Source organism: Dendropsophus ebraccatus, chromosome 5 (genome assembly GCF_027789765.1).
Source record: "Dendropsophus ebraccatus isolate aDenEbr1 chromosome 5, aDenEbr1.pat, whole genome shotgun sequence".
NCBI lineage: Eukaryota > Metazoa > Chordata > Amphibia > Anura > Hylidae > Dendropsophus > Dendropsophus ebraccatus.
Window position 1 is genome coordinate 13,276,759 of NC_091458.1, and position 12,356 is coordinate 13,289,114.

The 12,356-nt window shown below is 46.5% G+C and overlaps 1 protein-coding gene across 3 annotated transcripts in view; it reads left to right on the forward strand.

Annotated features, from left to right (window-relative positions):
- Nucleotides 1-11,040, forward strand: part of C2CD3 (C2 domain containing 3 centriole elongation regulator) — a 37,422-nt gene extending 26,382 nt beyond the window's left edge. The window contains exons 30-33 of one of the 3 annotated variants that reach the window (XM_069969517.1): nt 2,450-2,652; nt 4,082-4,970; nt 5,194-5,296; nt 10,882-11,040. In XM_069969517.1, coding sequence (XP_069825618.1) covers nt 2,450-2,652; nt 4,082-4,970; nt 5,194-5,296; nt 10,882-11,028 — 1,342 coding nt within the window. In that variant the 3' untranslated portion in view covers nt 11,029-11,040. Of the gene's footprint in view, nt 1-2,449; nt 2,653-4,081; nt 4,971-5,193; nt 5,297-10,881 lie in introns of those variants that run through there. The other 2 variants (XM_069969519.1, XM_069969518.1) reach the window with 2 other exon arrangements.
- The last annotated feature ends 1,316 nt before the right edge of the window (nt 11,041-12,356 follow it).

Genomic DNA, 12,356 nt, shown 5'->3' on the forward strand with positions numbered 1-12,356 from the left:
ATCCTGCAGCCGCCTCTTCACTGTAGATGTTGACACTGGTGTTTTGCGGGTCCTATTTAATGAAGATGCCAGTTGGGGACCTGTGAGGCGTCTGTTTCTCAAACTAGAGACTCTAATGTGCTTATCTTCTTGCTTAGTTGTGGAACGCGGCCTTCCACTTCTTTTTCTACTCTGGTTAGAGCCTGTTTGTGCTGTCCTCTGAAGGGAGTAGTACACACCGTTGTAGGAAATCTTCAATTTCTTAGCAATTTCTCGCATGGAATAGCCTTCATTTCTAAGAACAAGAATAGACTGTCGAGTTTCAGATGAAAGTTCTCTTTTTCTGGCCATTTTGAGCGTATAATTGACCCCACAAATGTGATGCTCCAGAAACACAATCTGCTTAAAGGAAGGTCAGTTTTGTAGCTTCTGTAACGAGCTAGACTGTTTTCAGATGTGTGAACATGATTGCACAAGGGTTTTCTAATCATCAATTAGCCTTCTGAGCCAATGAGCAAACACATTGTACCATTAGAAGACTGGAGTGATAGTTGCTGGAAATAGGCCTCTATACACCTATGTAGATATTGCACCAAAAACCAGACATTTGCAGCTACAATAGTCATTTACCACATTAGCAATGTATAGAGTGGATTTGTTTAAAGTTAGGACTAGTTTAAAGTTATCTTCATTGAAAAGTACAGCGCTTTTCCTTCAAAAATAAGGACATTTCAATGTGACCCCAAACTTTTGAACGGTAGTCTATGTATATGTATATGTGTGTATGTATATATATATGTATATATATAATAGTGGGAGTCGCATATGTTCTTCTGTCAAATCCTCAGCCGAAAGAATTATTAAAGTGTCACTGTCATCATAGATCAAAATGTCAAACTTTTTAATCAGTTCTGGTCTGAGTGTTTAGACCCATGCCAATCGGGAGAACCGTGCTACAGCGTGTCCACTCCCCGTTCTGTGTCACGTGATCAGTCGGGCTCATAATCGAAGTTTATGGAGCCCGAGTAATTATGCTGACACGGAGCGGGGAGCGGACACGCTGTAGTGCGCGGTCTTCTCCCGATCGGTATGGATCTGGATCTCACACACAGACTGTTCAAAACTTTTGACGTGTCTCTGACATGTCAGAAGTTTTCTATGGTGACCGTGACACTTGAAACCTCAATGGGATTTCATACTCTGGATATACACTCACCGGCCACTTTATTAGGTTCACCTGTCCAACTGCACGTTACCACTTAATTTCTAATCAGCCAATCACATGGCGGCAACTCAGTGCATTTAGGCATGTAGACATGGTCAAGACAATCTCCTGCAGTTCAAACCGAGCATCAGTATGGGGAAGAAAGGTGATGTGAGTGCCTTTGAACGTGGCATGGTTGTTGGTGCCAGAAGGGCTGGTCTGAGTATTTCAGAAACTGCTGATCTACTGGGATTTTCACGCACAACCATCTCTAGGGTTTACAGAGAATGGTCCGAAAAAGAAAAAACATCCAGTGAGCGGCAGTTCTGTGGGCGGAAATGCCTTGTTGATGCCAGAGGTCAGAGGAGAATGGGTAGACTGGTTCGAGCTGATAGAAAGGCAACAGTGACTCAAATAGCCAACCGTTACAACCAAGGTAGGCAGAAGAGCATCTCTGAACGCACAGTACACAGTATGGGCTACAGCAGCAGAAGACCACACCGGGTGCCACTCCTTTCAGCTAAGAACAGGAAACTGAGGCTACAATTTGCACAAGCTCATCGAAATTGGACAGTAGAAGATTGGAAAAACGTTGCCTGGTCTGATGAGTCTCGATTTCTGCTGCGACATTCGGATGGTAGGGTCAGAATTTGGCGTCAACAACATGAAAGCATGGATCCATCCTGCCTTGTATCAACGGTTCAGGCTGGCTGGTGGTGGTCGTGTCATGGTGTGGGGAATATTTTCTTGGCACTCTTTGGGCCCCTTGATACCAATTGAGCATCATTGCAACGCCACAGCCTACCTGAGTATTGTTGCTGACCATGTCCATCCCTTTATGACCACAATGTACCCAACATCTGATGGCTACTTTCAGCAGGATAATGCGCCATGTCATAAAGCTAGAATCATCTCAGACTGGTTTCTTGAACATGACAATGAGGTCACTGTACTCCAATGGCCTCCACAGTCACCAGACCTCAATCCAATAGAGCATCTTTGGGATGTGGTGGAACGGGAGATTCCCATCATGGATGTGCAGCCGACAAATCTGCGGCAACTGTGTGATGCCATCATGTCAATATGGACCAAAATCTCTGAGGAAGCTTCCAGCACCTTGTTGTATCTATGCCACCAAGAATTGAGGCAGTTCTGAAGGCAACAGGGGGTCCAACCCGTTACTAGCATGGTGTACCTAATAAAGTGGCCGGTGAGTGTATATGAAAATATTCTCAGTCACTGTAAGTCACGTTGTTCTGTTTGCAGGAAGAATCTGAGTGAACTAGATGATATTCAGAATTATTTCAACCAGAAGTTGTACCGGAGCCTGCCGAGCAATGATCGGGTGGAAGGAGTGTCCGTACACGAGATGGAGTCCAAACCGCAGAGCTCCACAGAAGACGATGAGACGCGTCTCCTCCTCACTAAATCCAATCTATTAGTGACCCAAGTCAGCAACCTCATCAGTGGTAGGAAGAACCCCCCTATATCTGCCCCATCACCCCTTGTCAGTTATAAGAGCACCTTTTACCTGCCCCATCACCCCTCATCAGTTATAAGGAGAGCCCCCCTATATCTGCCCCATCACCCCTCATCAGTGATAAGGAGAGCCCCCCTATACCTGCCCCATCACCCCTCATCAGTGATAAGGAGAGTCCCCCTATATCTGCCCCATCACCCCTTGACAATCATAAGAGCACCTTATACCTGCCCCATCACCCCTCATCAGTTATAAGGAGAGCCCCCCCTATACCTGCCCCATTACCCCTCATCAGTTATAAGGAGAGCCCCCCCCTATACCTGCCCCATCACCCCTCATCAGTGATAAGGAGAGTCCCCCTATACCTGCCCCATCACCCCTTATCAGTGATAAGGAGAGCCCCCCTTTACCTTCCCCATCACCCCTCATCAGTGATAAGAAGAGCCCCCCTATACCTGCCCCATCACCCCTCATCAGTGATAAGGAGAGCCCCCCTATACCTGCCCCATCACCCCTCATCAGTGATAAGGAGAGCCCCCTATACCTGCCCCATCAACCCTCATCAGTAATAAGGAGATCCCCCCTATACCTGCCCCATCACCCCTCATCAGTGATAAGGAGAGCCCCCCTATACCTGCCCCATCACCCCTCATCAGTGATAAGGAGAGCCCCCTATACCTGCCCTATCAACCCTCATCAGTAATAAGGAGATCCCCCCTATACCTGCCCCATCACCCCTCATCAGTGATAAGGAGAGCCCCCCTATACCTGCCCCATCACCCCTCATCAGTGATAAGGAGAGCCCCCTATACCTGCCCTATCAACCCTCATCAGTAATAAGGAGAGCCCCCCTTTACCTGCCCCATCACCCCTCATCAGTGATAAGGAGAGTCCCCCTATACCTGCCCCATCACCCCTCATCAGTTATAAGGAGAGTCCCCCTATACCTGCCCCATCACCCCTCATCAGTTATAAGGAGAGTCCCCCTATACCTGCCCCATCACCCCTCATCAGTGATAAGTAGAGTCCCCCTATACCTGCCCCATCACCCCTCATCAGTTATAAGGAGAGTCCCCCTATACCTGCCCCATCACCCCTCATCAGTAATAAGGAGAGCCCCCCTATACCTGCCCCATCACCCCTCATCAGTGATAAGGAGAGTCCCCCTATACCTGCCCCATCACCCCTCATCAGTTATAAGGAGAGTCCCCCTATACCTGCCCCATCACCCCTCATAAATTATAAGGAGAGCCCCCCTATACCTGCCCCATCACCCCTCATCAGTGATAAGGAGAGCCCCCCTATACCTGCCCCATCACCCCTCATCAGTACATCTATATCTTGGTTCATGAACACACTAGTATATACCGACACCATTTGGTATACATTTTTCTGATCGCCATTTTTTTTTCCTCCAGGTCTTCAGGACAATCGTCTCTTTCGAGAAGCCCCCACTACCACCACCAGCAGGGGGGACACCACTACCACCACCAGCAGGGGGGACACCACTACCACCACCAGCAGGGGGGACACCACTACCACCACCAGCAGGGCCGATGCCACAGGTTATGTCCAGCACACAGGAGATCACAAAGCATCTCCTGGCACTGAGACAGTCCTGGGTCATTACGAGAATTCGGATGATGGGAGTGACCACCACAGAGCAGTCACCCCACCGTTCTCTCCAGCATGGTTTCCCTCTCATAGACAGGACAACATGGAGGACTTGGCTCCTCCCCCGAGAGACGGCAGCTTCCTTCTAGGACACGCTTTTCACGAGAGCAGCGATGAAGAGTACGAGGAAAATGTGCTAGAGCCCCGAACCCTGAATGACTTCACCACCATTACTGATCGGACCAGCCCTTGGTCTAGTGTCATCTCTGATACTGAGCCCGATCTCATAGTACACGACCCCAGGAGGGAGCAGACATCTCCATCAGACAGCCCGGCCATGGGGGATCACCCCGAGAGCTGCCATCTGCCCCCCCAGGTGTTGTATCAGGTGGATCAGTCCGGGACCCTCAGCTCCAATGAATCATGTGAAGACCTCCGATTCCCAAGCTGTGCGCACAATGACATGGAGGCCGGGCCAGATGTAGAAGAGTTTATTGCACACACTGTTCCTCAGCTGACCTCTGACCCTGAAGAGCATGGAGGCCATGATGTAACAGAGGCGGCAGATGTGACCTCTGCTGATCTGGAGACTGATGGCGCTCCTGTACACGAGGAGGAATCTGAGAACCTGAGATCACAGGACGACTCCAGCCCGTCAGAAGAGGAGCCCCCAGAGCCCAGCAGACATTTACTGTATCCTTTTATTTATATGGCGCCAACATATTCCGCAGCTCTTTACAATACAACTTCCTGTTTGATATCGGTGAATAGAAGTGATACATCCTGAAGCCAAAAACCAGAAGTCACCATACAGATTTTGTAGACTTCATGCAATTGTAGCAAACCCTCAGCTGTGACAGTATTATGTCCTTGTTTCTTAGTTCTATTATCATCTCCTTAACCCTCTCACCTCCAGCTCAGAGCCGATGATTCTACCAAACTTCTTCCTCCCTCCGGAGCACCTGGAGGCCTCTATGAGGTTCCTTAGCCTGTCTCCAGCCATCCCCTCAGCTCAGAAGGTTCGTGTCTTAGGGTCCTATTCCACAGGCCAATGGGGGCCCCGATCAATAATGTAAACAAGTGCCGATCTGCTAGATCGGTGCTCGTTTACTGGGTTTACTGGGCCTGATAATCATTTAGCCAGGGGATGTCCTTGTAGCCTTTGTTTTTAACACCATACTTTACCTAAGCATGTTGCAGGTCTTCTCCTGCGCTCCTTCTTCCTCCTAGTCCCGCAGCAGCTTCGGTGCGGCCTGTCTGAGCTGACAGACCGCTCAGCCAATCACTGGCCGCGGCGGTCTCAGACAGTGATTGGCTGAGCGGTCTGACAGCTAAGACCGGCCACATCAAAGCTGCTGCTGCGCGCAGAACCGGGAGGAAGAAGGAGCGCAGGAGAAGACCTGCAACATGTTTAGGTAAAGCATGGTGTTTGTGAAATTATCGGTCCCCCACCAAGCATCGCTATTTCATGCAGTGATGCACGGTCGGTGCCTGATGATTTTAGGTTTGTACCTAAATAAACGATCAGCCGATGAAACAATCATCGGCTGATCAGCATGGCTGTCTGGGCATGCTGAGAGTTGCAGTTTTGCAACAGCTAAATTGCCACAGATTGGTGACCCCTGACCCTGTCCTACCAGAACTTTTACTTTCCAGCAGCAGTTCCATGTAGCAGCCAGTAGATGGCGCTGCCTTCACTGATTTTCCACAGCACAGCTCACATCTAAATCGTGTAACTGCTAGAATTCAGTGGAAAATGGGGTAATCCGGATTTTACACTGGAGATGCCTAAAACAAAGCACACAGAAGCTATATTATACTAATGTACATAACGTATGCCATGTATGTGGGCACAGCAGCTATATTACACTAATATACATAAAGTATCCCATGTATGTGGGCACAGCAGCTATATTATACTAATATACATAAAGTATCCCATGTATGTGGGCACAGCAGCTATATATACTAATATACATAAAGTATCCCATGTATGTGGGCACAGAAGCTATATTATACTAATGTACATAACGTATGCCATGTATGTGGGCACAGCAGCTATATTATACTAATATACATAAAGTATCCCATGTATGTGGGCACAGCAGCTATATTATACCAATATACATAAAGTATCCCATGTATGTGGGCACAGCAGCTATATTATAGTAATATACATAAAGTATCCCATGTATGTGGGCACAGAAGCTATATTATACTAATGTACATAACGTATGCCATGTATGTGGGCACAGCAGCTATATTACACTAATATACATAAAGTATCCCATGTATGTGGGCACAGCAGCTATATTATACTAATATACATAAAGTATCCCATGTATGTGGGCACAGCAGCTATATATACTAATATACATAAAGTATCCCATGTATGTGGGCACAGAAGCTATATTATACTAATGTACATAACGTATGCCATGTATGTGGGCAAAGCAGCTATATTACACTAATATACATAAAGTATCCCATGTATGTGGGCACAGCAGCTATATTATACCAATATACATAAAGTATCCCATGTATGTGGGCACAGCAGCTATATTATAGTAATATACATAAAGTATCCCATGTATGTGGGCACAGAAGCTATATTATACTAATGTACATAACGTATGCCATGTATGTGGGCACAGCAGCTATATTACACTAATATACATAAAGTATCCCATGTATGTGGGCACAGCAGCTATATTACACTAATATACATAAAGTATCCCATGTATGTGGGCACAGCAGCTATATATAATAATATACATAAAGTATCCCATGTATGTGGGCACAGCAGCTATATAATACTAATATACATAAAGTATCCCATGTATGTGGGCACAGAAGAAGCTATATTATACTAATATACATAAAGTATCCCATGTATGTGGGCACAGCAGCTATATATACTAATATACATAAAGTATCCCATGTATGTGGGCACAGCAGCTATATTATACCAATATACATAAAGTACCCCATGTATGTGGGCACAGCAGCTATATTATACCAATATACATAAAGTATCCCATGTATGTGGGCACAGCAGCTATATTACACTAATATACATAAAGTATCCCATGTATGTGGGCACAGCAGCTATATTATACCAATATACATAAAGTACCCCATGTATGTGGGCACAGCAGCTATATTATACCAATATACATAAAGTACCCCATGTATGTGGGCACAGCAGCTATATTATACCAATATACATAAAGTACCCCTTGTATGTGGGCCTACTCCACTGCATAGATAGGACGGGACGTTGTGCGGCCTCAGGGACGCTCTCCTTCTCTCCCAGCTGCTGCGTGATACATAGACATACATTATAATCGGAAACGCTCTTAGATGCGGTCACATGGAGCACGAGCACATCCTAAAATTAGACATCCGGGTCATAGATTTCTATGGGATGAGAATGACTGGACTTACAGAGATCCTCAGTGTCAGGAGCGGTCACCATGCAGCGGTCACACGGCGCTACCACCTCCATTACATCTATTACTTATACCTATCCACATCTTAAAGGGCTACAGTCCACTGATACATTGTAACAAAGCGTCAGGACTGCAGGCAGATTTGTGCATTTAGCTCATAAAGAATTGTCTGTACTGATACATTGCAACAAACCTGCAGGACAGGAGAGAGATTTGCGCTGCTGGTTTATCTCATAGGGAATGTCTGTACTGATACATCGGGTTAAGATCTGTCTGTATCTTATGAATGTCATCTATGCTGATATATCCCGCCTGCACTGACACATTGTAACAAACCACAGTAGATTTGTGCAGCTGATGCATTAGGGTCAGTTCACACTGAGGAATCAGCGGAGTTCAGTGGAATTTGCGCTCTGCGGTTCACACAGCACAATATCCGCGGCGGCTCCGCTTTCCGCTAGAAGAACTGACATCTCATTTCTTCTGGCGGAATCCCATTGAAATTAATAGAGCAGTGATTTTCCGCTCTGAATTGGAAAAAAGTAAATATAGAAGACAACCATTTATCTGTGTCTCCTCCAAATTTCTGGGATGTCTAGATGTCTGTACTGACACACTGTAACACCCCATAAGGATAGAAGATGTATATACTGATACACTGTAGCACCCCATAAGGATAGATGTATATACTGATACACTGTAGCACCCCATAAGGATAGAAGATGTATATACTGATACACTGTAGCACCCCATAAGGATAGATGTATATACTGATACACTGTAACACTCATAGGGATAGATGTCTGTACTGACACACTGTAGCACCCCATAAGGATAGAAGATGTATATACTGATACACTGTAGCACCCCATAAGGATAGATGTATATACTGATACACTGTAACACCCCATAAGGATAGAAGATGTATATACTGATACACTGTAGCACCCCATAAGGATAGATATCTGTACTGACACACTGTAACACCCCATAAGGATAGAAGATGTATATACTGATACACTGTAGCACCCCATAAGGATAGATGTATATACTGACACACTGTAACACCCCATAAGGATAGATGTATATACTGATACACTGTAACACCCATAGGGATAGATGTCTGTACTGATACACTTTAGCACCCCATAAGGATAGAAGATGTATATACTGATACACTGTAACACTCATAGGGATAGATGTACTGTATATACTGATACACTGTAACACCCATAGGGATAGGTGTCTGTACTGATACACTGTAGCACCCATAGGGATAGATGTCTGTACTGATACACTGTAACACCCCATAAGGATAGATGTTTGTACTGATACACTGTAACACCCCATAGGGATAGGTGTCTGTACTGATACACTGTAACACCCGTAGGGATAGATGTCTGTACTGATACACTGTAGCCCCCATAAGGATAGATGTCTGTACTGATACACTGTAGCCCCATAGGGATAGATGTCTGTACTGATACAATGTAACACCCGTAGGGATAGGTGTCTGTACTGATACACTGTAGCCCCCATAAGGATAGATGTCTGTACTGATACACTGTAACACCCCATAGGGATAGGTGTCTGTACTGATACACTGTAGCACCCCATAGGGATAGGTGTCTGTACTGATACACTGTAACACCCCATAGGGATAGGTGTCTGTACTGATACACTGTAACACCCCATAGGGATAGGTGTCTGTACTGATACACTGTAGCCCCATAGGGATAGGTGTCTGTACTGATACACTGTAGCCCCATAGGGATAGGTGTCTGTACTGATACACTGTAGCCCCATAGGGATAGGTGTCTGTACTGATACACTGTAGCCCCATAGGGATAGGTGTCTGTACTGATACCCTGTAGCCCCATAGGGATAGGTGTCTGTACAGACAAACCAGTATGTTCTAACCTTGTTGCAAAACTACAACCACTATCATGCCCGGCCGCCTTCTATCCTGCCTGCAGCTGTCAGGGCATGCTGGGGGTTGTAGTGTTGCAGTTACTGCTATACACAGGTTTGGTGGGATACCCCTTTAAGCATCCCCCCGCTGTGGTTCAGACTCCCGTGTGAAGGACCTTGTCAGCACCCGGGGGCAGCGATGTTCCCACCCTCCCCCCGCTCCAGCAGGTGGCAGTGCCCGGGGGCTCCAGCAGCCAAGAATGTAGTAAACACGTATGAGGGTGTCGGTATGGGAAGCGTCAGCCGCCTGCACCCCACCACTCAGGGTCACCGAGCGAGAATGTTCCTACCGACCCACGCCATAAACATGTTTTCTTCCTCCTCCTTTGTTTCCGAGAACCGGCTTTACGTGGAGACGGCAAACAAAGGGAGGACAGCACCCATACGTGTCTCCAAATCTATCTACAGTTAACCCCTTCATTGATGGGTATAAATCCGCCCAGCCTGAGCCTCCTGGTGCATGGATAGAATGGCAGGCTGGGGGTATTTACCCTGAGGTTTTACCATCTGACAGCTGACACAATGTGATGTAATGTAAGGGGGGCACAAACTTCTGTATATATAGATATATATATAAAATCGCCAAGGTAATAGCCGCCACCACGTGCCCCGGCCTCTCCGTATTCTCCATCGCTCGCAGTGTCTTATCGGTGACCTAACGCATCCCGTCCCCGACTCTTCCTCAGGACACTGTGTACAAAGTTCAGCACCTGATAATCTGGAGCCGGTTCTCTCCGGCTGACGGAGCGAGATTTCCACCGCCGAAATTAGCTGCGGCCCCGGGAAGTGATAGGAAGATTGCTCAACCGCAGCTGCCGACTGTAGTGTTAACCCCCTCACCACCGGGGGACAGGATAGTGACACACTGACACTTGGGGTACAGAATAGTGACACTTGGGGCACAGGATAGTGACACTTGGGGTACAGAATAGTGACACTTGGGGCGCAGGATAGTGACACTTAGGGTACAGGATAGTGACACTTGGGTACAGGATAGTGACACTTGGGGTACAGGATAGTGACACTTGGGGTACAGGATAGTGACACTTGGGGTACAGGATAGTGACACTTGGGGTACAGGATAGTGACACTTGGGGTTCGGGGTAATGTATATTAGGATATGAGGTGCCGTATACAGAGGCTTCTGTTCTCTCACTGATCGCTGATCTCTCCCGTTTTAGGATGACGAGGACTCCGGGGCCCCTAGAGGAATCCCCTTCAGACGTCGTCCCCGCCAGGTGCCCAGGGTGACCGGTGCTGAACTACCTAAGGACGAGGTCAATCGCATCGCAAGGATTTTTGCAGCACAATTTTCCAATAAAAAGTGAAGGTGAAATCTACAGACGACTCCACCGTCCCCGCTCCTTACCCCTCCACACCGCCAACCGTCTGGGTATGCTGTCACTTGTAGTTCAGCTAACACAGTTGCTGTTCTTTAAAAGACACCCAATGGTGATCAGCTGATCACTGTATGACCACATCCATGAAGAGGTGATGAAACACGCTCCAGAGCTGCATTTAAAATTCTGCTGATTGTTATTGGAGATGGTAAGCAAGCAGGTGTCGCTATACACAGATTACGCGACTGTACTGAGCCTGGTGGAATGCAAATCGCCAGAGCAAGCTCTGTGGACTGATGATTGGGAGAGTTCAGCTCTGAAGCCGGCAGAATGTACAGTAACTACAAGGAGTCCCTGTCAGGCTGTGTGGTTGTGGGGATGGGGCGTTCTCTCTCCAGTATACTGTGTGATATTATGTGTATATAATCTGCAGTCGTGTATTATAACTATTTATTGATTTTTTTTTAATAGATAAATTATTTATTTTTCACAAATTATTATGTCTAATTTATTTTTCACAAAAATTTAGAATAAAAGTTTAAATATAAATCATGGATTATTAGTGTGTAGGACGGGGTCACGTGCTTCGCTGCACACATAATCCACCATCTATCAGGAACATGTAGGAGGCTGTCTGGAGTTGGAGTTAAAGGGGTTGTTCACCCCCCCCAAAAAATCTTTCTAATCAGCTGGTGCCAGAAAGTGCCAAAGATTTGTATTTTACTTCTATAAAAAAAAAAAAAAATCTTCAATCTTCCAGTACTTATCAGCTGCTGTATGTCCTACAGACAGGGGTGTATTCTTTCCAGTCTGACTCAGGAGAGGTATTCTATGGGGATTTGGCATTTGCTTTGGACAGTTCCTGACATGGACAGAGGTGGCAGCAGAGAGCACTGTGTCAGACTGGAGAGAATACGCCACTTCCTGCAGGACATACAGCAGCTGATAAGTACATGAAGGCTGGAGATTTTTTTATTAGAAGGAAATCACAAATCTCTTGCACTTGCTGGTACCAGTTGATTTGAAAGAAAACATTTTTTGCTGAACAACCCCTTTAAGCATCAATGTTTATATACCTGCCACTGTTCCAGCTAGTTTAGATGTGGACATTGATGTTGATGGTGATTGCGCCTGCTGAGCTCTGCTGCGCGTGCGGCCCAGGATCGCTTACGTACTTATCGGCGTTCGCTTTTTGATGTCCTTGCATCATTTCCAAAGCAAATGCTGCTGTTCATCCTGAGCCTCCTGATTCACAAACACAATGCCAGCACTGACACATAGGCACGCCAGATGGTGTTATTACTGTGTCCCCTCCA